Below are 23862 nucleotides of genomic sequence, written 5' to 3'. Positions count from 1 at the left end.
TATTACAGTTGTGTACCCGAAACTTATTTGACCTTGTTGAAATGGTAAATAATGTCTCTTGTGATGATGCATGTAAATAAATATTCTTATGGTATTAATCGAATATGTGAATTTTCTTTTTACAACAACATTCTTAAGGTAAATTTCCATGTGATCTTGTCCCTTACAGAGTACATAATATAACAGTTTTCATATATTTTGAATTGTATGATGCATGATCCGAAATATACATCCATTCATACAGTATAGAGTATAGAAATTTTCAATTTTATATAGTTCTGGTTATACATTATCTTCTTTTTTTCTCCGTATGAACAGATTGGTAGGTTCACAACATTTTTATGATTTCTTAATTGAATTATATCTGCTATATTTTGTACACGCCTACAATGGTGATTAGTGAAGGCATTGTCACATAAAGTGTCACGGTATTGTATAAAGTAAACCACACAATTTTACTGAGCTATTGTATTTAGGGTAGTTGGGAAGTCATATCTGAACCACATTACATATGAAAAATACTTGTTTAATGTACATTTACATTGTGATCAGCAGACTTTATCATTGGTAAGCATTATATTTATAAGACAAAACTATAGTAGTAATTGAGTGATACATTAGACATTCCCTTTAAAATCCAGGATAAATGATTTTGTAGTCGATTTGGTCCCAAAGGGAAGATTAAAAGAGACTACTCTAATGAACATGAATGTGGACATAACCCTTTTCGTATACATTAGTGTCTTTCATGTTTCAATAACAATTTGGCTAAATCTAATTATACGTGATCATCACAGCATCCATTAACCATTATCATGTCTTATTAATGGACATAATCATTTAGAGCAAGAATCCATAATGTTCGTATAAATGGTCTTATTTTACATAATAGTAGTAGCTACATGTACCACTAACGGGAAAGAAGTCAAAAAGTATATGGTCTAGTTTTGGGTAATGAGGATATGGCATTTTCACCTAAACCATATGGTGTTGTCTAACCTAAACCCTTACATACTTTAAGATCTAAGGTCTACTTCAAAATTTCCCCTTTTGACATGGAAATACTTAGGATTGAAAAATGATGTTGATTAATCAAAACCAAGTTTTTTGAGTTTGAAATATGTAATTCGCCAGTTTATACATAAAAAGACCATCACAAAAGAATATAAAATTTTTCATTTTCATAAACATAACATAATTCGATTGTAGGTAAAAGCGTAAGAGAAACAACATTTGTTACTCTCATAATTTGTATATATTATCTTGTTTCAACGCAAACTACTCTTGTTTTCGAAAAAAGCAGTTGAAGGAAGCCATCAAAACAAAACAATCATATTTTGAGTCCATATCAAAACGGATATATATTTTGGGCCTATGTATGTTTTTATTAAAGAAAAAGTCGATAATCATATTTTTCAGATTACTAAATCTCCTTTTAATAATTTCCCACTAAATACTATTATTACTCGATGTCTTCCAAAGATACATGAACACACGTGCCTCATATGTTTTAGGTGGAATCCAACCATATAATTTTCAGCTTTATATAATGAGAATACGTACATATTACTCTTTGTTATTTACCAAACCCTAGAGGTCTCGATAACTCGTGTCTAAATTGTGTTCCACATCATTTCAAATAGTACAAAGTATTAAGTATGTGCATATAAAGGTATTATTAATGCAAGAAATAGGACACCAAAGTCCTGCCATCATTGTAATTGTTGTTTTAAATAGTATAAATGAGATGGAGTGAAAGTAGAGACGATAATTACAACTCCAAAATAATAAGAGGCAGTAGTGAGATTCAAAACTTGATATATTTAACAATAATTTTAAAGTTTATATATCGATTTAACAATGTTGCTCTATTAGTAATTGTTATTTTTTATGTACAAATTGTAAAATAACACGTGGGTAAGAGAGGAGAGATAAAAGATTTAGCAATTGTTTTAGTTATACATGGATCATTGACAAATTTGTCAATTTCATTTAGCAATGGTTTATGTATTCTGCTGGAGCATCAATTCACCTCAAAAATTGATAAATTTATAGTTTAACAATACTACTGGAGATGCTTTAAGTGCTAGCTTAGTTAAGTTGTCTGCTTATCTTTAATATCGTACCGAGGATCTCTTTTGAAAACTGTTCGAGGTCTAAAACTGAGAACGTTAATGGACAAGGGCGGAACCACTCAACGGCCTGAAGGGGTTCAGACCCCCAACAATCTAACAACACAGCCAAATAACCAATAAAAGCTATACAACTAGACAAGAGTTTGTGTTTCTAGCTCAACCGACCCCTGGCAATCTGAAAACACAAAATAACCAATCAAAATTATACAACTAGACAAGACTTTGTGTTTTTTTAGCCTACAGACCTCCCTTTCTAGTATTGAGCAACAAGTCAGTAACTACTACAAGTCTTAAAAATAATATTTTTAATATAAAAGTAAATTTTTGATGACAAATATTAATAGAATAGAATATATTAACTCTCATCATGTGTTTACCAAAGTTATTTAGAATATAAGGAAAAGAACATTAATGGAATAATATAGATGCTCCATTAGGTAATAAGGAGAAATTAATTTTACAAAATATTTTTTTATCATTTAATATTATATCTTGAACCCCCTCAAGTTATAAATCCTGGTTCCGTCACTGTTAATCGCATGTTTGTCCTCATGCAAATGACACCAAAAAACCCAAAACCGAATAGAGAAAAAACGGACAGAAAATTAAAGTTTTGCTAAATCTATTTCTAGAATTAAGGGTCAAATGTAGTAATGCACCAGAAAGGGAAGACCATTTCTTGTTTATCGGGTTTGGGTTAAACCCGTGGGTTCAAATTTCGCGCGTCAAGTTCTTCCTAGACACGTGTCCGCATCACCACCGTCCCTCGTTAGCTGGCGAAAACAAAACATCAAGGCGCCACGTGTTAGGTGCATAGAAATACCCGTGCTACCTAGAGTACCCAAACTCGAGGGGGGTTTAAGAGGCAAAGAGAAAGCCGCTGTCTAGGGTTTAAGAGAAAGCTCCAGAACCACAAGCAGCTCTGCGAGGCCAAACTTGACGAACAGTAATGGGCGGCTTTTGGGGTTTGTTTTCTCATCACCATCTTACCTACTGAGCTCTTCAATTATCTCAATTTCAATATATGAATTGTTAATTTTGGAGTACTATGTTGAAATTTCAAGAAACTAAAAATGGGGGTTCTAGGATTTATGAGGGATTAAAAGATTGAGTTTTGATGATACTAGGATTTATCAGGGATTGAAAAGATTGAATTTTGATAATACCCATTTATTCCCTGTTTGGCTTGTGAGAAATTGGTGGTTAAAAGTTGAATTGGTACTGAGTTTTGTGAATTTTGAATTGTAGGAATTGAAGTAAAACCAGGGAAACAGTACCCTATTGAGTTTCCAGAAGATGAGGATGCAAGGCTTAGAATTACTCAGGTATATTTTTCACTTCAGTTGCTCGGAATCAATTACTAGTGTTTTGTTTTGGAGCCTTTTGATTGTTTGGAGTTTTAGAAGTCCAAGTGAATTGGGTGTGGTATGATGGTTAATTTTGTCTGTTTACCTTGCATGATGAATCAGGCGACTTTAGGCCTCGGGGACTCAAAAGGGAGGAGCATAGTTCAGTGTTCCGTTGGAGACAAAAGTCCTATCTTTTTGTGTTCTTTGATACCCAAGAAGAACGAATCGTGTGCCTTGAATCTTGAGTTTGAGGAGGATGAGGAGGTGGTGACATTTTCGGTGATTGGCAAGCAAAGCGTCCATCTCTCTGGCTTCTTTGAGACCTATGATGAAGGCGAAGGCGAACCTGTTGGAGAAGGATTTGAGTCGTACGTACAATCACACATGTTCACTATTGTTGATTCTTTTCCGAGTTACATTTTATGTCTCTGATTCTTTTACGGGTATTCACTATTTCACTTGTAATATCTGCAGAGATTCGTATGAGGAGGAAATTGGCGAGTCTGGGTCGGAGGAGTCATCAGATTATGGTAGTGATGACCAATATGAGTTGATGGATCGTGATCTTGACATTGACCGGCCTTCACATCCTACCATAAGTAGAGGTATGTTAAAATATTGGATACCATTTTCTTTATTTAAGAAAAAATATCAGTTGTAATCCTTTTATCTTTCTTGTTTTGTCACATTGTCATGCTCTTCTGTTGGAAGCTTATGAGATATTAAAACATTTTGAATAACTATTTTGCTGTAGTAGAGAGCTTGACTGAAAATTGTTTTTGGCTTATTTCTTAGTTATAATTGAAGAGATAGTGGATGATGACGAGCCTACTGATGGAAAGGGTCAATCGAAACCTCTACTTGAGATCAATCAATCAAATGGATCTGAAGACAATACAAAAGGTGCTGGTGTTCCTGTTTTGGAAAGTGAAGATGAAGATGGCTTTCCGATATCCACCAAAAACAAAACGAAATCAGACACCGACGCTCAAAAAGATAAAGGAACTTCTAATAAGTCGAGGAAAGTAAAAGATGATGCTGCAGGATTGAAAAGGAAGGTTGAAAATACTGACCAAGATCATCAAGAAAGGTGGGTAATCAATTCATCTCATTAGTGATTTTATATGCTTGTTTACATATATACCTATATATATTTGGGAGACGGAGGGTGTTTCTGTTGAGTTCCCTCATTATTCAGTTTTGTGGGTTTATTGAAGTTTCTTTGCCAAATTGGTGTCAGGCAAAAGAAAAGTAAGAAAAAGAAGCAACTTAATGATGGAAGTACTGGTGAAAAGGAAAAGCAACCTGAGGTCGTGAAGAGCAAAAATGAGCATGGACAACTGCTATCTAATGAGAAGTGAGATTCGCTGCATCGTCTTTCAATATCTTATAGTTTTACATATTTTATTGTTGTGTTGGTTCTAAATGGAATTGCATACCAACGTGTTTAAGTGATGAGTTTCAGACAATTAGAAATTGGAATCCAAACTGGTTAGATCTTATATCTGTCTATTTTTCTTATTAAATCATATCTTGCAATACCCTATATTTCCTTTGCTAATTAGCAGTATCTAGAGAAATGAAAAGTTTGGCATGATAGTACCTTCTAAAATGTCTTACATTTGCCAGTATCTAACTTGCTATTGTCAATACTGTTGTACGTGCACAGATTTGCTTTTTGCTGTTTTGTTGAACTAAATAATTATGCATGTACACAGATTTGCTGTTTTGTTGAACTAAATAATTATGCATGTATACATGACAGGAGCTCCGACATCAAAATGGTTTCTGTTCCTACTGAGAATCACGCAGAGGAGAAAAAGAAGAACAAGAAGAACAAGAAGAAATCCCAGGAGACTGAAGAAAAAACTAATGCCGATCAAACTGCTGCTGACGTGGGAAAAAGCAATGGCAAGTCATCTAAAGTGAGAACCTTTCCAAATGGATTGATTATTGAGGATGTAGCTATGGGTCGACCAGATGGCAAAAGAGCTGATCTGGGGAAGAAGGCAAGCCCTTGAGTGTCTTCATAAAGTCTTTACTTGCCAAATCAAGCATTTTGGGCTTCTTGTTTGCTATTGAATTGACTTATGACAGATAAGTTGTTTTTCAGGTCAGTGTTCGCTACATTGGCAAGCTAAAGAATGGGAAACAATTTGATGCAAATGTAAAAGGGCCACCATTCAAATTCACATTAGGTACGATTGTCATTTGACAGATATTAAGTACTCACACTCAACTTCTATATCTGTTTCACCTTTTTTTCCCATTGGTTGTGCAGGTGTAGGACAAGTTATAGCAGGATGGGATGTTGGGGTTAAAGGTAAGTTTCTAAATGTTAAAACTTTCCTAAAATTTGATTTGCTATTTTACAGAAGTATTTAGTTGTTGCATCTTCTGATACATATCCACCTTTAGGCATGCGTGTTGGGGATAAAAGAAGACTTACTGTTCCACCATCAATGGGGTATGTTGTTATCATTCTTTCTTTGACCATGATGCATTTACCCTAATCTGTTGAGAGATTGTTATACAACTTATTGGTCTTTGATGCAGGTATGGACACAAAGGTGCTCCCCCTTCAATACCACCAAACTCATGGCTCGTGTTTGATGTCGAGTTGGTTGCTGTTAATTGATTCAGCTGCAGTCATTCCTCCAGTTTTGAAGTTTTGTTCTGTTCTTTTGGCTGGGCAGCCTGTGTGGAGAAAACAGGGCATCGGTTTTTGCTTTATAGCCACAGATCTATGAAACATCGGTTGATGCCAGTTTTGAAGACATGTGAGCATGTTGATGAGTTTAAGATCGGTTGGTCGTATTACTAAACCATAATTCCTGTGATTTAACCTTTGAAACATTTGTATGATGTTCCTATTTTGAATTCGTACCCTACTTTAGTCAGCATTCACAAATTTAAGAAAAAGTTTGGAAGGATATTTACATTCAAGAAATATTTGAGAAGATGGTTTAAAATTTCAAGATTGAAACCTGACTCATGGAATTATTACTCGCTAAATCTTGCTAATTTTTTTAATTTCACCTTCAAAGTCTAGATTTGAGCTGCATTATTTGTGCAATGCTCGTTCAATTTGTAAAGACCATTGCACTTTTGGCAGCCTCGGATCCTAATGATGCCCGCTACTCGACTGAGTGCTCATCATTCAACATCGGTTCTGACCATTACAAGGCTGAGAGCACTCATCATTCAACATTGATTCAGAATAGCGCATAACCAAAAGAAAAACCATGCATTACCAACCATCAAACACAAAGCATTTGATTCCTGAACCCTCCTAATACTAGGGAAGGTTTGTCAAACAAAATTACAAGCATCAAAATACCAACTACTAGGCTTGTAGTTATACAGTTTAAAGATTCCAGTACTGAAATCAGTACGGCTCCACTGGTACTCTGAATTTTGATCCAGCATAGACTGCTGCAGATCCAAGCTCCTCTTCAATTCTAAGAAGCTGCAAAACACAGGAAGGAAAATCACCACACCGTCAAAAGGAGAACTTGTTAAATTCAAGTTACCAGTAACAGATGCTGTAAAAAGTTATACCTGGTTGTATTTAGCAAGGCGCTCTGATCTGCAAGGAGCTCCAGTCTTAATCTGGCCCTGTTTCAACAGACAAGTACATGTTCACCAAATTAGCTTATGAAACTACCATTATAAAAAGAACAAGGTGGACAACAGAAAGACTTACCGTTGCAAGCCCAACAGAGAGGTCAGCAATGAAAGTATCCTCAGTTTCACCACTACAAGTAAACAAAGATACCGAGTAAGCAAATGGTTATGTGAGGTTGATAAGTGAAGATAACAGTGAAAATTAAATGGATTACCTTCGGTGACTTGCCATGACACCCCATCCAGCACGTTTTGACATTTTCACAGCTTCAATACTTTCGGTTACTGAACCAATTTGATTCACCTAGAAAACATTAATAAGGGTCATCAGTAAGCAGTAACCATCCAGAGAACTGTAAATAGTATAATTTCAGATAGTTTCTTAAAAAAAGTATAAAAAGAAAATGGGAGGAGTACCTTCAAAAGAAGGGCATTGCAGCTCTTCTCCTTGATTGCTTTCTCCACACGCTGCGGCAACCACAATAGACTACGTTATTTATTCATTCCCACAGACATAATTTTCATATACAAGTATTAATAGAAAATGCTTGCCTTTGGGTTTGTAACAAGGAGATCATCACCAACAATTTGCACTTGCTCACCAATTTCAGCAGTCATCTTAGCATAGTGTTCCCAGTCATCCTGATCAAAGGGATCTTCAATTGACACAATTGGGTACTCTGTAACAAATGACTTGTAAACATTTTTCAGACTGTCTCCTGATATTCTTTGTGATCCGTCATTTTTCTGCAGCAGAAATAAGTTGTTCAGCCATCTAAATGATAACGCATTTGCAGCCAGATATGAGATATACTGTTTTAATTTACCTCTTCCTTGAAGTTCAAATCATAAGTCTTATCCTTATCATCATAGAATTCTGAAGCAGCAACATCCATCCCAATTACAACCTTCCACCAGCAAAAACAAGGAATGAATCAAATAACCATTCAGCCGACCATATACACTAGACCAACTTTTAAATTCCCAAGTTAGAACTAACCTTCCCGGTATATCCGGCTTTAGCAATAGCTGTCTTCAGTAGTTCAAGACCCTCTTTGTTTTCCTAAAAGCATACATCAATAGACTATAAGCACGCCATTGTCTAACCAAACTGACTAATATAGCAAAAGAAAAAAAGTTCAGCAACTCAGCAACCATCTTAAGCTACAAGAAAGAAATACTGTATACCTGAATATTGGGTGCAAAGCCACCTTCATCCCCAACATTTGTGGCATCTTGTCCATACTTCTTCTTAATCACAGCCTGGTCAAGAAAATAAGTGAACAATTGATTAGGCTCATAAAGGAGTTCATTTTTAATGGAAAAGCTTTAATTTTTAAATTGTAATACCTTCAAATGATGATATACTTCTACACCCATCTTCATAGCTTCCTTAAAAGAAGATGCTCCAACAGGGAGAATCATAAATTCCTGTCACAGAAGAACTTTAAGATTGCAATAGAAAGGCACAACGATCTTGTATCACAACTTCTCACCTTATTTTTAGTGAAGGAAACAAAAAGAATACAAAATTACCTGCATAGCTAGTTTATTGCCAGCATGAGAACCTCCATTGATGACATTGAATGCAGGGACAGGCAGAACCAAGGTCTTGTTTCCAGCAAGATTGGCTATGTGCTGAAATGTAAATAGTAAAGGCACTATCATTGGCAATTCAACACTGAACCTCATACATGACATTAGCTACACATAATGCCAGTTGCACACTCTTTCATAACACAAACCTTGTAGAGGGGTATCTTTTTCACAGTGGCACCTGCTTTGCAAACAGCAAGAGACACTGCTAATATAGCATTTGCTCCGAGCTGCATAACAAACACGAAAAAAAAAAACCACAAAAATAAAAAACCAATCAGCACTCAATAATGAACTGAAGTGAAAGAAGTACCAAGATCACAAGTACTAATAATATTACCTTCTGTTTGCACCAACCCCATTCATTTGTAGTTCCATCAAGCTGTTGAACCATGTAATTGTCAATTTGCGTCTGTTCCGTTGGGTCCTGCAGCACACAAACAAAGCAACAGCTATATCAACAACCACTTTCCTTGTTGGAATAAGAACTTCGAAAAAAAAAAGAAAGTTCACAGCAGTACCTTTCCGATCAAAGCAGGTCCAATGATGCCATTCACATTCTCCACGGCCTAAACCATCACGAGATCATCAGCTCTCCTCCAATAATAATAAAAAGCGAAACAGATACCCCGTGACATAACAATAACAACAACATACCTTCAGGACACCTTTGCCAAGGTAATCCGAACCGCCATCTCTCAACTCCAGCGCTTCATACACACCTGTCAAGTGTGAAACAAATCTAATATCAGACACAGCTAGCATCGATCGATCGAGGAACAAATATATAGTTACTAAACCTAATTCTCCACTGCTAACTAGATCGATTTATGAACAATAATCAGTTACATATATCACTATATCAACTTTAAATTTTTATTTTGATACCTGTGGAAGCTCCACTTGGCACAGCAGCTCTAGCCAAAGTTCCATCGGAGAGAGTAACATCAACCTAATGTGAATTCACATTAGAAATTCAAATATTTACTTGGACCGATTTATAGAAAAAAAAATTAAAAAAACAGCAGCAAAAATTTAACGAATCGGAGGCTAAACGAGAACGGAGGAGACTTACTTCGACGGTGGGATTTCCACGGCTGTCGAAGATCTGACGGGCCTTGATAAGCTTGATCGTCGTCGCCATTTTTTTCACTGAAAATCAAAGACTGAAACTAACTGTGTGTTGAGGAAAGTGAAAAGGACTGGGAGTATATATAGGGAAGTGTGTAAAAAAAAAAGGTAGTGGGGATTTTTCAACGGCTGTGATTGCTTTCTTGGCGTTCACGGACCGCTTGCTGCTTACACGTGGGGCCTTGAGGGGGATATGAGAAGGAATATGCGGGGAGCCGAAGTGCCCGTTGCCCAAGAAATGTGAAATGGGAGTGATTTGGGCTTATTGTTAACGGGCTGGCCCAAACAATTTGAGTTTTTTTTTTTTTCCCATGCATTTGGTATGGGCTAAACACAAAGTTCTAACATGATCAGTACGGTCTAGTGGTAACATGTTAGACTGCATGAGAGGCGGATGAGATTCTCTTGGTAATAGGAGGTTTCTGATTCGAATCCCAGCTTATGAATACATATTTTAAGGATGGGTCATACCTAAATTACTCCCACCCTCGATAGGTACCCTCAATTCCACACTCTATAGTATAGAATGAAGATGACTTAAAGAGGGGTCAATAACTAAATGGCTCCCAGCCCAATTGGTGTACCTCTATTCCACGCGCTATAGAATGAAGATAACTTGGGTTATTTCAATATCTAAATAAATGGACCTTTAAAGTGAAAGCTTAACAAAAAGAAAATATTCGGGTCAAAGCCCACCCATTCTGAGCCCTAAAACCCGAAGTCGCTTCCTTATGTGCTTCAGTTGCTCGACCTAATAAGAAGAAGGGTTTTATCGAAGGTTTTAGCAGAGGCCGCAGTAGAGGAGCAAAGGTAGAGTCTTTCGTACTCATTCTCAATTTCTCAGTCACTTAACTTGTTCACTGCAATATAAAGCTTTCTGGGTTCAACTCAATCATCATGCTTCAGTTTAGCTTTACACCTTATCTTAGCCTTTTCGTTTATATTTTTTCAAGTTCTGGGTTAGCTGCCGAGAAATTTAGGCCTAAAAATGATGAGCTAATCTGTAATCCCAATTGGGTTTTGATTGTGTTGTGTTGGTTTGATGTTATATGGTTGATTTGAATGAGTTGAGCTAGAAATAATTGACATGTTTTGGATTCTATAATGCTTTTGTTGTTTGCTGAGATTAAAGTATGTAACTTTTTTCTTTACTGAATCTGTATTATCTAGATTTTGTTTTACGGATAATGAATTGAGTTGGGGGTGGGTTTTGACATGCTGGTTTGATGATTCTGATGGAGATGGGATTGTGTTTTTGCTTTGATAGATATAAGAGATGGCTGTGTCTAAGAAAGAATCAATGATGGTTAACGAGGAGGAAATGGAAGACGACAGTGATATGGGAGATGATGTGTCTGATTCCGAATTGGAACAAGAATCGGAGGAGGAATCTGAAGAGGAAGGAGATGTGAGATTGGCTGAGCCATCCCAGAATGCGACATACAACAAAGATGGTCTGTTAGAAAAGCTTGCAGATATGAGCTGGCCTGAGAATGCTAAATGGATAGACAAGCTTACGTTGGATATTGATCAAGAGCAGCCTGTGGATGTGAATGATGACCTGACGAGGGAGCTTGCGTTTTATACACAGGCTCTGAATGGAACGAGGATGGCCTTTGAGAAGCTTCAGGGAATGGGGCTTCCGTTTCTGAGGCCTGAGGACTACTATGCGGAAATGGTGAAGTCGGATTCCCATATGGAGAAAGTGAAGAGTCGGCTTTTGGTGGAGAAGAAGAACATGGAGGAAGCTGAGGAGAGAAGGAAGGCCAGGGAGGCCAAGAAATTGTCTAAAGAGATTCAGAACCAGAAGTTGAAGGAGAGAGCTAAGCAGAAAAAGGAATCTATTGAGTCTGTGAAGAAGTGGAGGAAGCAGAGACAGCAAAGTGGGTTTGCTGGGGGGGATAAAGGAAGCGAGTTGGATTCGGTTTTTGAAGATGGGAAACCATTTGAGAAGTCAAGTAAAAAGAGGCCTGGTGTAGCTCCTGGAGATCGATCTGGAGGGAAGGCAAAATATGCCGGAAAGGGGAAGAAGCCAAAGAAGAGAGAAGTCAAGGATTCCAAGTTTGGATTTGGAGGGAGGAAAGGTTCCAGGAAGCAAAATGTCGCTGAAACCACCAACGATTTAAGAGGTTTCAATAAACAAGAGGGTTTCTCAAAAAATAAGAAAAGGAAGATGTGATATGTAACTCTATGATTTGTGGTTTTGTTTCTCTTTATGGTAAGGGCTTGCCTGTGTGTAGCCTATTAATTTTTGTTGTTGATTCTAATACAAGTGAACTTTTAAGGTCTGTGGTGCTTCGTAATGCATTATTGTTCTTCAAGTAGTATGGAGTAACATTGTTGCTGCTGCAAAGTTTTAAGTTGATTCCCAGTTCATCGTTCTACTCCGATGATTATAACAAGATGGTTGATGCTGTACTTTCTTTATCTTTGCTTTCTACTCTCCTACAATGACTGAATATGCAAGAAGATATTGGAATGAATCGTTTCAGTACTAATCTGATTCATCTGCTTTATATATTGGCTAATGAATTTCAATACAGATCATTGCTTACCCTCCTTCCCCCGATCATCAATTTTGTATTCATCTAAGCTCGTCGGTTTTTTCCCAACTCTCTTAAGGGTGCAAGAGTTTAAACTCACTCTTTCTATTTGGAAGAGTTCTGTACTCTACCAATGCAAAACCCTTCAGATATATCTCTCATTCCTCTCTCTTTTCTTGGTTTTCTTACCAAGATTGAATGAAACATAAGCTTCATGCAGAACGGACTCCGTTTTCTGCAATGTCAATTCACTTGTGTGATGTCAATCTTTGATGACATAGTGTGCTGGGAAAGTTCCATGTGAGGTTCTTAGGTGGAGGTGGTACGTGGACTTCTACTTAATCTTTGATGACATAGACCCCATCATGCTATGCAGTGAGTTGGAAGTTTCATCCCAATTGCCATCATGATTTTCATTAATAATTTAACAAACACACTTCATACTTCCCCATCATACTATATGTCGTTTTCTTTATAGCTTTCCCACTAGACCTTTCCCCTCTCCCTCTCCTCCTTAAAAGGAGCTTCTTGCCCACACTTCTTTCAACACCAATGCTATTAAGTAGCTCCTTTCGTTTTTCAAAATCACACCATTACCAATCTCCTTCTTCCTAATTTTCCTTCGACAACAACAGCCTAACAAGTTCCCTCCCAATCTCTACAACCATGTTGGTTTCAACACTGGACTTGCTCACGCAGGCTGCTTCAAATTCTCTTTATGTTTTTTGTTTCTGCAACTTGATCATAGTCATGATCGTCGTTGGCTCCAAACCCGGGTCTTACTTTGATCAAGAAAGTGAACTTCCTCTCTCAAAGGTCACCTGCACAACTACAAATGATAAACAAGTCCATCATGATGCTAAATGTGAGGGTACCATCAGTTCATCAGTTGTTGTCAGAAATGAAGTTTCAAATGTCAAGACAGAACTAGCAAGCAATGAAAAAGAGGTCAGTGCTGATCAGATTGTTGACAGTAAGGAGTGTGACATTGATGATGAGCTGAGAAGAAGAGCCGAAGAATTCATCGAAAAAGTTAACAGCGAATGGAGGGCTGAATTGCTGAGAACCTCACATTTAATCAAGGCCTAAAAATCCTGCATTTTGAATTTGTAGTAACTTGGTTTCGATGATCATGCTGAAAATTTTGTAAATTATAACTCTGAGGGTGGTCTATTTCTACCCATTGAAAATCTAATTATAATCCTTAGCAAAAATTGTTCATCTGTGCAGTTCTTGACTCCTCATTTTTTTGGAGGGTAATTTGTTTCAACATAAAGAACTTATGATTCACAGGTAGCAAGTAAAGCCTTAAACTTCAATTGATCCAAGTATTGTAAACATGTATTGATTCTCTATCTCACATGGATCAAAAGAGCAAAAGTGTTTGAAAAGTTACAAAGGGCATGTTCCTGTAAGCTGCAGCTGTTCATCTTTCTTCATCTTCCTTTTAATTTCAGGACCATTTTTCAACTTTTCATGTCATTTCTCATCTTCCTGTACATGATCATAGAGCTTAGTGTTCAATGTTCAGTGAGTCACCATTTTAGGAGAACTGTCAAATTTGAGGGCCAAGTCAATGTCAATGGCATTGTCTGAAGTTTGTTGGTAAGTCAATCCCCAAGTCTTCTATGGTTTGGAGTTTGGACTATTCCAAGTCTCCAAGTCTCTTTCAGCTACCTAATCTTGTAGTTAATGGTTGATTATTGTCTTGAAAGTTTCACTAAATTTTTAGAGGCTCAGTCAAAGAGACAGCAAAGAGAATAGGAGGAGGCTGAGAAGGATCCATGTGAGCTTCTTGTTTGGTGAAGTGAACTTTTCATTTCATTAAGGAAAATGAGGTCCCCCTAATACAGTTGGGAAGAAGCTTTTCAATTATACTGTATAAAAAAGACTAACAAGAACATATTTTATAGCATTTCTCATTAGCTTTCACATTCATGACATTATCTCCTCCTTAACTTCTGCAACTTAAAGCTTCCCGCCCATTATTTTCATTGATCCATACTAGAGTATAAATAGGGACACTCATTGTGATAATCAACATCTCTCTCTCTCTCTCTCTCATCCATTTTGTGCACAAAGTTTGGTTCTTTCTATATCCACAACTATGATCGATACAACATTAGATTTGCTCATTCAGGCTACTTCCAATTCTCTGTTCATCTTCTGCTTCTGCAATTTGATCATAGCCATTATCCTCTTGGGCTCGAAATCCATCTCCGATGATCATGTAGAAAGCGCAATCCACATTAGAATGTCTACCAACAAGCATGATCAGGAAGATGAACAAGGGACAAGTGCTAAACAAGTTGGTGAGGAGAGGCAGGAGAGCAATGCCTTGATGCAGGTCAGTCAAGTATCAAAGGCCAACAATGCAGTTACTGAAGATTGTACAGTGAGCAAAACTAAATATGGTAATGGCAATGATGAAACTGAGGCCGGTGATGATGAGCTGAGGACAAGAGTAGAAGAATTTATACAAAAGGTTAATAAAGCATGGAATGCTGAATTTTTAAGAACCACATGCGTATTCTAGGCCAGCAATGTAAATAACTTGTGACACTGCTGTGAATGCTTATTTCGACAAATCACTGCTGTGAATGTTGCTATATTGGTGACTTGCACAAAGTCTCTTTTTGTTTTGAATATTTCAACATATTGGTGCCCTTTGTTTTTAAGTTTTCTTCCTTTCTTTCACTCTCCCCTAATATTCATCAGTTTTACCATCAACTCAACCGTCATGCGCTGATATCAACTTGAATTCTGAGAACACACAGAATCAAAGTTAGGAAATGGGAACTTCTAAATTACTCATGAAGTTAATAATAAGAAAACAACATCCACTCAAATTCCAACTTTCAGAAACCATGAACTCGATGGGACGATACAAATGACTAAACATGTTTGATACATCTAAAAATGCTAGAGTACAACACTAGAAATACTAGAATACAACAGCAGCCACATAATAAGCCTCATGATCAAGAGACTAAAACTAAACTAATACCTACTGAGAAAGTTCCGGGTTAAAACAACAACGCTAGGTTAAGCCTAGTTTGTCCTTCACAAATAGCCGTCAGACGAGGTTGAGTGAGCCTAGATATCACCAAGTCTGAAGAAAACCATTCAGGTACAACAATCACACAAGGAGACCGCAGAAACATGATCAACAAGAGACTTCACAATTTGATTGGCCAGAGCCTTTGGAGTCTTCTTCTGCTACCAATGAGTTATTCTCAGGAGTTGAATTTTTAAAGTTCTGATGCATCGGGTGGCTCAGAGAATTCGAATTGTCTCCATGGAAGGAAGTAGTCATCATGATGGGTTTTAATCCGCTGTAACCCTTTATTTCTTCACCAGTCACAGAGTTCACAATGATAGGGACAATCGGTGATGATACTGACTCCATTCTCTGCTTCTTGGGCTTGTGTTCCTGCTGGTGACCTGGTAGAAAACTTCCAACCACAACCTGATTTATCAGAAAAACAAAATATTAGATTATTTGATAAAGATCAGTAAAATAAACATTAATGTGTCGAACTAATCGTTCGAATAATAAAATGACCATCTTCTTTTGTTTTGTGCGCTCCTAAGAAGCCATGTTACCTGCACAGGTCCTGCAGCTATCAATAGACCAGCGAGTCCTCCCCCAACAACTCTACCATCTGGACCTGCCAAAGAGACGCTCATGCCACCTGACCTGCTCTTTGTACCTGCATTCTCAGTGGGCATATATGATCCAGATAATGAAAGTATCTCAAATCGGCCCTGTAAGTAACAGATCAAGTAAATCATGTCAGCCAAGTCAAAAACTTGATAGTTAAAATCGAGCTGGGACAAAAATACACAAGTCATTTACTAAAATAGATGCAGTAGATGTACTATCTGCTATTTGCCAGAGTTGATCCATTTTTCACAGTAATGCTGGTATCTCCCATTTACTAATACAGAAAATCTAAATAGAACAGCAATACCATATGCACAACAGTAATACAAGAGTAGACTGTATTTGGCAACTAAGAAGTTACATGATGCAGTAACTTCATGTGTTAGCTACACACACAGTAGCAGAGGACGGAAGGCCATACCTCGTAAGTTAAAGTACCACCAGAAGTACTGGGCTGTCGAAGTGTGACATTTGATATGGTACCAGTTGCAGAAAGTATACAAATAGCACGAGATCCTTGTTGAGAGAATGTCATAATCTTCATTGTAACATCCTACATAGACCAAAAGATACATCAGGAATCAAGTACAGCACTGATCAAATCACTAAACATATGGGACCTGAATAACAGATCCTAAACACAAGGAACTAGTAAGGCCTATTTGACATAAAAAAATGGATCCACTTTGCTTTTCCAGTACATACCTCGCCAGTATTGACAGTAAGGATATGAGGTGTAAAATTTGAACCAACAGAGTATGCAAGTTTCTCGCCTGCAAACAGAGGGAAAAGGAAAACAAAATCAAAGACCCTAGACTGAAATAATAATTCAAATTGGAATCACATAATCAGGCACCAGTAATCATAGTATAAGACTCAAAATGCTTGCTGAAGTATTTGGTTAATCTCTTTTCTTTCTCAATATCAGAAAAGATCATTAGAAAGAGGCCAGTATATGAACAAATCCAGGAAACTATTCCTTAGTTCATCGTCAGTAGTAAGAGGCAAGTCCAAACCAAATTGAAAAACTCAAGATGGCTTCAGAAGTGAACGAACACCAACTTTTTAATAAAAGATCAAAGCTTTATGCCTTGAGGCCATCTAGAACCTACATACTAACTGGATTTCCCGTAGTTCCAAGGAGACAGGAATTCTGAAACCCAATGGTTCAAGACTGGACTGGTCACATTGATTAAAGTCAGACCTGGTTCAGAATGTATTAAAAGTCACAATCCAAAGCATCTAACCAGGTATTCCCAGATGGATTACTAACTATACTTGGCAACTTGAATGGTCCTCCCCACTAAAAATTTCTCTTTCTATCTTATCTTTGCACAAAAAAAATCTTATCTTTGCACAATTAAGAGAGATAATCACTTAATTAGACAAGTCTAATCCCAGGCACGTCAGCCGGTTAGTGGAATCTTACCCTGTAGAGCAAACTGGTAGTAGTACTAGTTCCTTCAATCATTCTCATTCTGTTTCCTAGTAAGCAGCTTTAGCCTCACACAAAAAGGCAGAGACCCAGTTTAATATTGTAGCCAGCAGAATAAGTTCCCATCACCAAATCCCTGCTTCACCACAGGTACCAGATCTGACATGGAATCTGATACATCTAATCTAAAAGGGTCCACTACTAAATCCAGCCCAACATTCCCTTCCAAAGCCTTGCTCTAAACACCCCCAAAATCCAAATCCCAGCAAAACCAACACCATAATTTGCATGCAAATACTAACAATTACAGATCATCATCTTCTCTATATGTAAACAGTAAAAACAGGTAAACTCAAAGTCAAAATCTGCAAGACCCTGGAAACAAAATTAATAAAGGGTTGTCATTTTCACAGTACCTGAGCTCTCAAACACGTCATACTTATGTGAAGCCTTCTTGACCGAGTCAACGGGCCGGCCCCGGCCACGTTTCCAAGCCGAGAACTCTCCGGTGAGCGGCACTGACGACGAAATCGGCATCGGAGACAACGCCGACGCCGGCGAGGTCTTGTCGGCTCCGTACTTTCTGGGCCGGCCCCTCTTTTTCTTCAGAGAATCTGTGCCGGCCGTCAAGGCCGCGCTCATCGGTGACGCCGTAGCTGCCGCCATTGTAGGACCCACCACAGATTGGGGAGGAGGAGGAGGGATTTCAGTTCTGGGGGCAATCCTGTAAATATCTTGAGATGGGTCACTGCTCACTGCAACTCCAGAAAGCATCATGCTGTCTTTCTCCTCCATTTTTTCCCAGACCAACAGAAACCCTAAAAACCCTACAAAGCTTAAACCCTACAGACCCTCTGAAATTCACAGCCTACCCATCAAAGTCTTCAGCTTTAGAAAGCAAAAACAGAACCCAGAAAACCCCAAATTTATTTTTTCTGCAAAACTATGGAGAAAAGTAGACTAAAACAACAATTTCAGCTGAAAATTTAAGCCTAGAAGACCCAAAAATCCTTGCTTGGCTGCTGAAAGCTCAAAGCTCAAGAACCCAGTACTGTAATTCCAGAAATCCTGAAGCTTCTATTCACCATTGTAGGGAAAGCACAGAGCTTGAACAGAAGGAACTGAAATCCAGTAAAAAAAAATTGCAAACAACTTCCAGTAATTACCAGGAATTAGAAACACTAATTTCTTTTGGGTGTGATTTCAGGAATACTACTGAGAAATGTAAAATTTAGGGTTTTGCAGGAAAAGGAGGAGGAAATAAATAGATTTAAATTAACAAAAATAAAAATAAAAATAAAAATTGGAATGCTTAAAATATTGATGAAATTTGAGTAATAAATCAATTGTTTAATTGCAAATTCAAAGTATGAAATTTAGTTAAGAAAATGGTTCACGTCCGTCTTGGAAATTTAATAAAGTTGATTTAAGAAATGAACAATGATACTAAAATTGAATAATAAAAAACACAGAATGAAGTTTAGTTTAAGAAAAGAAAAGGGCTTTTTGTATATTTAATTGCCTTTTATTTATTCAAAGTTTATTAAAGAATTAATACACCCAGAGCTGTAAAGCAAACGGTAGAGAGAGAGCTATACCAATTTTCCAACTACTGACAAACTCCTTTGTCTTTTCAGAAAATTAAGTTTGACTAGAAGATTTAAATTTCAACACAAAACAGCCCCTCTACATTTCAGCTATCTACTATTACTGCCACTGTAAATAACATCCCCCTTCTTCATGAATCAGATTTACCCAACTTCAAAGTCTTCAACAAATCTCAAATGCAAAATATGATATCACATTGATTCAGAGAGTAACAGGTTCAGATATCTTAGTCCACGTTCGAATGTCGTAGACTATATACACAAATCAGGGAAGCCAATTAGAATTGACTTACAGAAGGCAAAGCTAAAAACAGGCAATAAGAGTTTTCTTCAAGTTCACCAAAGAGTGTACTACATATAACTAGTCCTATCAGACATGTATCGACTTGGTATGTGCTGAAGGGAGCACGAAACCGGCTCTGATTTCCTCGAAAGAGTACTCAACCTCTTCGGGGGCAACCTCCTTGGCTACATTGGCAGCATAAGGAATCGGTTGGTGTGATGGAGGAGCTGGGGTCACGGCTGTCTGCATTGGTACTGACACTGTTTGAGGTGTAGTGGGCACAAAAGACATGATGACCTTGGGAGTCTTGGTGTAGTCCTCCTCTGGAACATTTGTGGACTTCATAGGAGTAGCAAAGGTGCCGTTTTCAGCAGGGAGAGAAATTGGCGCAAAGGGTTTCCGCATCATGGGTGATTCAGGTTCATAGCTAGAACCAAAAGAGCTATTCCGACTTAAGTTTCTCCTTCCTGCATAAACAGGTTGAAAAGATCAAGATATGATTGACTGTTGTTCAGATGAAATGGCTGCATTTGATTTTGATACTGCTTAAGTATAAAACAAGTATGCTTCTAGTGTTTACTTCCCTCTAAAAGAGAGGGAGAGACCTCAAGAGTTACTAAAACAAATGGTTTGAAGCCAAAATACAAATGACAAGTAATTGGGGAAGAGCTTTACCGGTAGCCAAAGCTGTGAGGCCATCATCATGCTCAATTTGGTGGCCTCGATCACTCTTCCTTGAACTAGGACGTGAAAGAGGAGTAGCAGGCACTCTAGTGGAGTGAATTGAATCAGCTTTGGGAGCTTGCATTGAAAGTCTTCTATTGCTTGCACCTCCTGTTGACATTCTAGGACCCTTTTTAACACTCTGAGTCTTTGAAGGACTAGGTTTTGACCCATAAAGTGCCTCTTGTTCAGCCATCAGCTGACCCTGAAGCTTTTTCTGGTCCTGAAAGACAAGACATTATATTGTTAATATGTATTTCACAGATCTTCAGCAAAGGTTCAAAATAAAGATACATCTTCACAAGAGATGTTCAGGTAACAAGAGAAATGTACCCGCTGCCTTCGGCGTTCTTGTTCCTTTTCATCCCGTAATATAGTATACTCTTCAAGCATGGAAAGAAGACGGACCTGAATAGCAGTCGGACAACAAGTGACATTGTTTCAGAAAGTGCATGTATGAGTACAAAACAAAACATTACTTTATGGCGGGGACAGATGAACAAACATGAACCTCTTAAAGGCTTCAAAAATATAAGGGAAGTACTTACACCATCATAAGTAAATTCAGTTCCTCTCTCCTTCTCCCATGCGATGGTTTTTGAAGCCAATGCATCCACCATTGCTGTACAAAAACCAGGACACTAGTTAAAGCATACCAAGAGGAAATATCAAGTACATATAATAACAGGACTGAGTGAAAGAATTATATTTACTAGAAGCAAAGAATATATCATTTGTTCCAAATTAAACTGAACTTCAAAGACCCAAGAGATTCTGTGACAGTTACATATGTTGGAAGGTCTAAAATTGTTACATAGGGGAGGCAAATCTATGCAATCTGTACCTGGAAGTTTGTTAACCAAAGCACGTGCTTTCTCAGCGCGCTTGAGAGTAAGATGAGCTCCTCTGCCGGCATTGTATCGGTTTTCATCCTGAACACCCATAAAAAAAAACGTTAGCAAATGGACTTGAAGAGGATGAAATAATCACCATTCAAATTGATGGAAAACTAACCCTATTATATTCCTCAAGCCAGCACTCCTCATCACAAGCGAACAACCATTTGTCAACTCTTTCAAGTATGTCTTTCCTGCTAAAAGCTTCCTCTTTAACCTTTGCAACCTGGACCTCAATTTGGTCCAATACACATGAAGGGTCCACAACTCCTGTACAAGCAAGAATGGTGCAGACATTCAGAAATACATTCATAGTTATTTTCTTTTACATATGATGCGTTATCAATTATTTGAAACACACCAGATTCTATAGCTTCAATGGCATATTCAATTGCACTATCTGCCTCTATGACCATATGAGTCTTCCTACAGATCTCTTCTAGCTCTGTCCTCTTCTTAAGAACAAGCTCTTTCATTTTACTTGATTTCAGCTCTTCCAACCGTGACACTTCTGCCTCAACCTGCAAAATATTTAAAATCCCATATGAATATATTAACGCATATTCTAAAAGATATATATTAACGCATATTCTAAAACTAGACAGAATTACTGCAGAAAACTCACATAATTGATGAAGTCCACAGAGAGTGTATCTGGCTCAGTTATCTCATGTTCTGAAGCAGCTATGTTACATGTTATATTCTGAAACATCTGTTGCTCCTCTATTGGTGTATCCATCAAGTTCCATAGCTCCAACATGGTGGTTGCAAGATCTTGAAGCTGTTCAGAGGTTAGGTCACAAAGATCATTAGAAGGCATATAACTTCATCTAGGAATTAAAGTTTATGAAGAACAGTCTTACCATCTGCATTCTCTGTATTTTAACATCACGGAATTTCTTTATTGCAGTGGCCAATCGCTCAATTAAGTCCAAACTTATATCTTTACATCCTTCTGAATTATCAAGACTGGGATGAATCTCACTGATTGTCTGTTTGAAATCCATACCAAGAACTAAGCAAAGCGAGTTCAATGTACCCAGGTGGGCCTGTATCTGCTTAAGTCTATCACTCTGCGAAAGAAGAAAGAATAGTTAAATGAAAAAGTGGTGAGAAAATATAAAATACAAACTTAGACTCTGAGGAAATGTGGATGTGTAAACAGAAAAAAGAGCACTCAACCAACCTTCTCTGTTTGGAGTGCATGGAGCTGTCTGTGCAATTCTTCAAGCCTTCTCAAAGACAAATCAGTTTCATCCACAACTACTTTAGAAGAAATGCAACTTGTGCTTCCATTAATTTCACTTGAAATCATTTGTATCTGCTCTACGACTTCTAGAAATTGGTTTTTTCTTTCAACTTTTCTCTTCTGCATTTCCTCCAGCTGAGGAATTATTTTGCTGAGTTCTTCCTTCAAGCTTCCAACACTTTGATCAGACTGCAATCATAAATCAAAATGTATATAAGTTTGCTTTAATAGAATTGACATCAAAACTTCAAAAACAAAAAAGTATATCATCTACAAAACTATCACAGTTCATATCCTTTTTAATTATTGACATTGTGCCTTCAGTTATATCATACCATTTGGCTCAAGTTCTTTAATTCACACTTTTCTTTCTTAATTTCAAGTAAAATATTTCATGTCTACGTTATTATAATCAGTACCAATTGCACTATCAAGCTTCTTAAATAATCTATAACTGTTGAAAAAAAAAAAAAGATGCCACATTTGCTCCTGACCTGCCTAATATGAACCGGTCGCTCCCCCATTGCAGAACAGATTGCCGCAAGTTCTGCTTCAGAGTCAGCAATTGCCTGACGTAACTGTGCCCTACACCGATTGGCCTGATCTACCTTTCTTCTGTATATTTCAAGGCACTCCTGCTCAAGCTCAAGCAACATCTTGTCCCTATCCTTATCCGTCTCTCCAACTTCATCCCAAATTATCTGCATTTTTCAAAGTAAACAAGAAAGGAAATGAATCAGTACATTGACTACATTCCAACTTAGACAACTTCCTTTCCTAATTAAAGATTCATAGATACCTTAAGCTCACATAGAAGGGACCCGCAAGTCGTTTCCATTTGCAGAAGCTGCTCGGTTTGGATATTCGACATGTTGCGGAAAACTTCACCAGCCACAAGCAATTTCCACAGTAAACCCCTGATTATATGCACACAATAAACCATTAATTAGAACCAAACTATTACTGTCCAAATTAAACATTATCATCCAGTTTCCATTTATGCATAACTTAAATTAAATTGATCACCAAACTCTAAGCTAATCATCAAATTCAAAAAAGGAAAACCTTTCAATCAAAACAAAACCCTAGATTCTCCAAAACCCCTCCAATTCTCACATTTCTCACCAAAACTTCCGATTCAAACACCAAAACCCCCAATTCTAGTCCAAATTACACCGAATTTCATTCGAAAACCACACCTAGGTCAAAATCACCCCCAATTCCAACTTCGAATCCAAAATTCCAACACCGATTTCCATCGCAATCTAGCTCAACCTTAAATTTCAGATCACAAGCAAAAAAAAAATCAACCAAAACTAAGGAAATGTAGAAATCCAGAAACTGAGAGACGCGGTTTGTTCCGTCCTCCATTCTCGGAGAACCAAACGGCGATAACGGAAAAAAGATTAAACTAGGGAAGAGGATTCCGGCGACGAACCTGACGGCGTGAGTTTGATTCTTGGTTGAAAGAAACGGCGTTTGAATTTGAAGGACGAAGAAATCTGAGATTTCTAGAGAGAGAGAGAGAGAGAGTAGCCGTTTGAAAAATCTGAAGAAGGAGAAAGAGAGGACCGTTGAGGATTTGGGAGAGAGAGGAGAGAGAGAGAGAAGAGCAGAAGCG

General features: G+C 37.7%; 5 protein-coding genes across 5 annotated transcripts; 2 read left to right on the top strand and 3 right to left on the bottom strand.

Annotated features, from left to right (window-relative positions):
* Positions 1–3017: 3017 nt before the first annotated feature.
* On the top strand, positions 3018–6462 carry LOC101292064 (peptidyl-prolyl cis-trans isomerase FKBP53-like). The gene is made up of 11 exons (XM_004308116.1): positions 3018–3100; positions 3384–3460; positions 3605–3852; positions 3959–4089; positions 4280–4574; positions 4725–4841; positions 5250–5493; positions 5598–5682; positions 5766–5807; positions 5903–5951; positions 6041–6462. The coding sequence occupies exons 1-11, from the start codon at positions 3085–3087 to the stop codon at positions 6120–6122; spliced, it is 1386 nt and encodes a 461-aa protein (XP_004308164.1). The 5' UTR covers positions 3018–3084; the 3' UTR covers positions 6123–6462.
* A 251-nt stretch (positions 6463–6713) lies between these two features.
* Positions 6714–9892, bottom strand: LOC101291767 (enolase-like). The gene is made up of 17 exons (XM_004308115.1): positions 9783–9892; positions 9596–9659; positions 9365–9429; positions 9229–9276; positions 9048–9134; positions 8857–8937; positions 8648–8749; positions 8462–8542; positions 8300–8374; positions 8112–8174; positions 7939–8019; positions 7664–7858; positions 7529–7579; positions 7327–7415; positions 7191–7242; positions 7046–7102; positions 6714–6953 (listed from the first exon to the last, which is right to left on the bottom strand). The coding sequence occupies exons 1-17, from the start codon at positions 9849–9851 to the stop codon at positions 6873–6875; spliced, it is 1341 nt and encodes a 446-aa protein (XP_004308163.1). The 5' UTR covers positions 9852–9892; the 3' UTR covers positions 6714–6872.
* A 702-nt stretch (positions 9893–10594) lies between these two features.
* On the top strand, positions 10595–12320 carry LOC101291472 (probable rRNA-processing protein EBP2 homolog). The gene is made up of 2 exons (XM_004308114.1): positions 10595–10648; positions 11106–12320. The coding sequence occupies exon 2, from the start codon at positions 11115–11117 to the stop codon at positions 12015–12017; it is 903 nt and encodes a 300-aa protein (XP_004308162.1). The 5' UTR covers positions 10595–10648; positions 11106–11114; the 3' UTR covers positions 12018–12320.
* A 2917-nt stretch (positions 12321–15237) lies between these two features.
* Positions 15238–18659, bottom strand: LOC101291185. Its single transcript, XM_004308113.1, has 5 exons — positions 17900–18659; positions 16754–16821; positions 16470–16601; positions 15988–16149; positions 15238–15850 (listed from the first exon to the last, which is right to left on the bottom strand). The coding sequence occupies exons 1-5, from the start codon at positions 18276–18278 to the stop codon at positions 15548–15550; spliced, it is 1044 nt and encodes a 347-aa protein (XP_004308161.1). The 5' UTR covers positions 18279–18659; the 3' UTR covers positions 15238–15547.
* Positions 18660–19269: 610 nt separating this feature from the next.
* LOC101290906 (65-kDa microtubule-associated protein 3-like) lies at positions 19270–23757 on the bottom strand. Its single transcript, XM_004308112.1, has 13 exons — positions 23680–23757; positions 23041–23158; positions 22736–22942; positions 22179–22430; positions 21856–22065; positions 21618–21773; positions 21354–21513; positions 21111–21262; positions 20941–21028; positions 20645–20718; positions 20430–20504; positions 20049–20319; positions 19270–19840 (listed from the first exon to the last, which is right to left on the bottom strand). Exons 2-13 carry the CDS (start codon positions 23110–23112, stop codon positions 19461–19463), a joined length of 2097 nt encoding a protein of 698 aa, XP_004308160.1. The 5' UTR covers positions 23113–23158; positions 23680–23757; the 3' UTR covers positions 19270–19460.
* Between the last annotated feature and the right edge of the window lie 105 nt (positions 23758–23862).

The sequence above is a fragment of the Fragaria vesca genome, linkage group LG7, assembly GCF_000184155.1.
Source record: "Fragaria vesca subsp. vesca linkage group LG7, FraVesHawaii_1.0, whole genome shotgun sequence".
Lineage (NCBI taxonomy): Eukaryota > Viridiplantae > Streptophyta > Magnoliopsida > Rosales > Rosaceae > Fragaria > Fragaria vesca.
The sequence above is the reverse complement of the archived record's forward strand: the minus strand, read 5'-3'. Positions and strand labels throughout refer to the sequence as shown.

Excerpts from the sequence above, each read along its gene's own strand:
- LOC101292064 (XM_004308116.1), top strand. Across the intron at positions 4,090-4,279 it reads ACATCCTACCATAAGTAGAG|TTATAATTGAAGAGATAGTG; the intron begins GTATGTTAAAAT and ends CTTATTTCTTAG. Across the intron at positions 5,683-5,765 it reads ACCATTCAAATTCACATTAG|GTGTAGGACAAGTTATAGCA; the intron begins GTACGATTGTCA and ends TTGGTTGTGCAG.
- LOC101291767 (XM_004308115.1), bottom strand. The coding sequence starts at position 9,851 with ATGGCGACGACGATCAAGCTTATCAAGGCCCGTCAGATCTTCGACAGC. Across the intron at positions 8,938-9,047 it reads GGGGTTGGTGCAAACAGAAG|CTCGGAGCAAATGCTATATT; the intron begins GTAATATTATTA and ends TTTGTTATGCAG. Across the intron at positions 7,243-7,326 it reads GTCATGGCAAGTCACCGAAG|TGGTGAAACTGAGGATACTT; the intron begins GTAATCCATTTA and ends GTTTACTTGTAG.
- LOC101291472 (XM_004308114.1), top strand. The coding sequence starts at position 11,115 with ATGGCTGTGTCTAAGAAAGAATCAATGATGGTTAACGAGGAGGAAATG.
- LOC101291185 (XM_004308113.1), bottom strand. The coding sequence starts at position 18,278 with ATGGAGGAGAAAGACAGCATGATGCTTTCTGGAGTTGCAGTGAGCAGT. Across the intron at positions 16,822-17,899 it reads TGACGTGTTTGAGAGCTCAG|GCGAGAAACTTGCATACTCT; the intron begins GTACTGTGAAAA and ends CTCTGTTTGCAG. Across the intron at positions 16,602-16,753 it reads TTACTGTCAATACTGGCGAG|GATGTTACAATGAAGATTAT; the intron begins GTATGTACTGGA and ends TGGTCTATGTAG.
- LOC101290906 (XM_004308112.1), bottom strand. The coding sequence starts at position 23,112 with ATGTCGAATATCCAAACCGAGCAGCTTCTGCAAATGGAAACGACTTGC. Across the intron at positions 22,943-23,040 it reads CCCTTCTATGTGAGCTTAAG|ATAATTTGGGATGAAGTTGG; the intron begins GTATCTATGAAT and ends TGAAAAATGCAG. Across the intron at positions 21,774-21,855 it reads AAATACAGAGAATGCAGATG|CTTCAAGATCTTGCAACCAC; the intron begins GTAAGACTGTTC and ends ACCTCTGAACAG.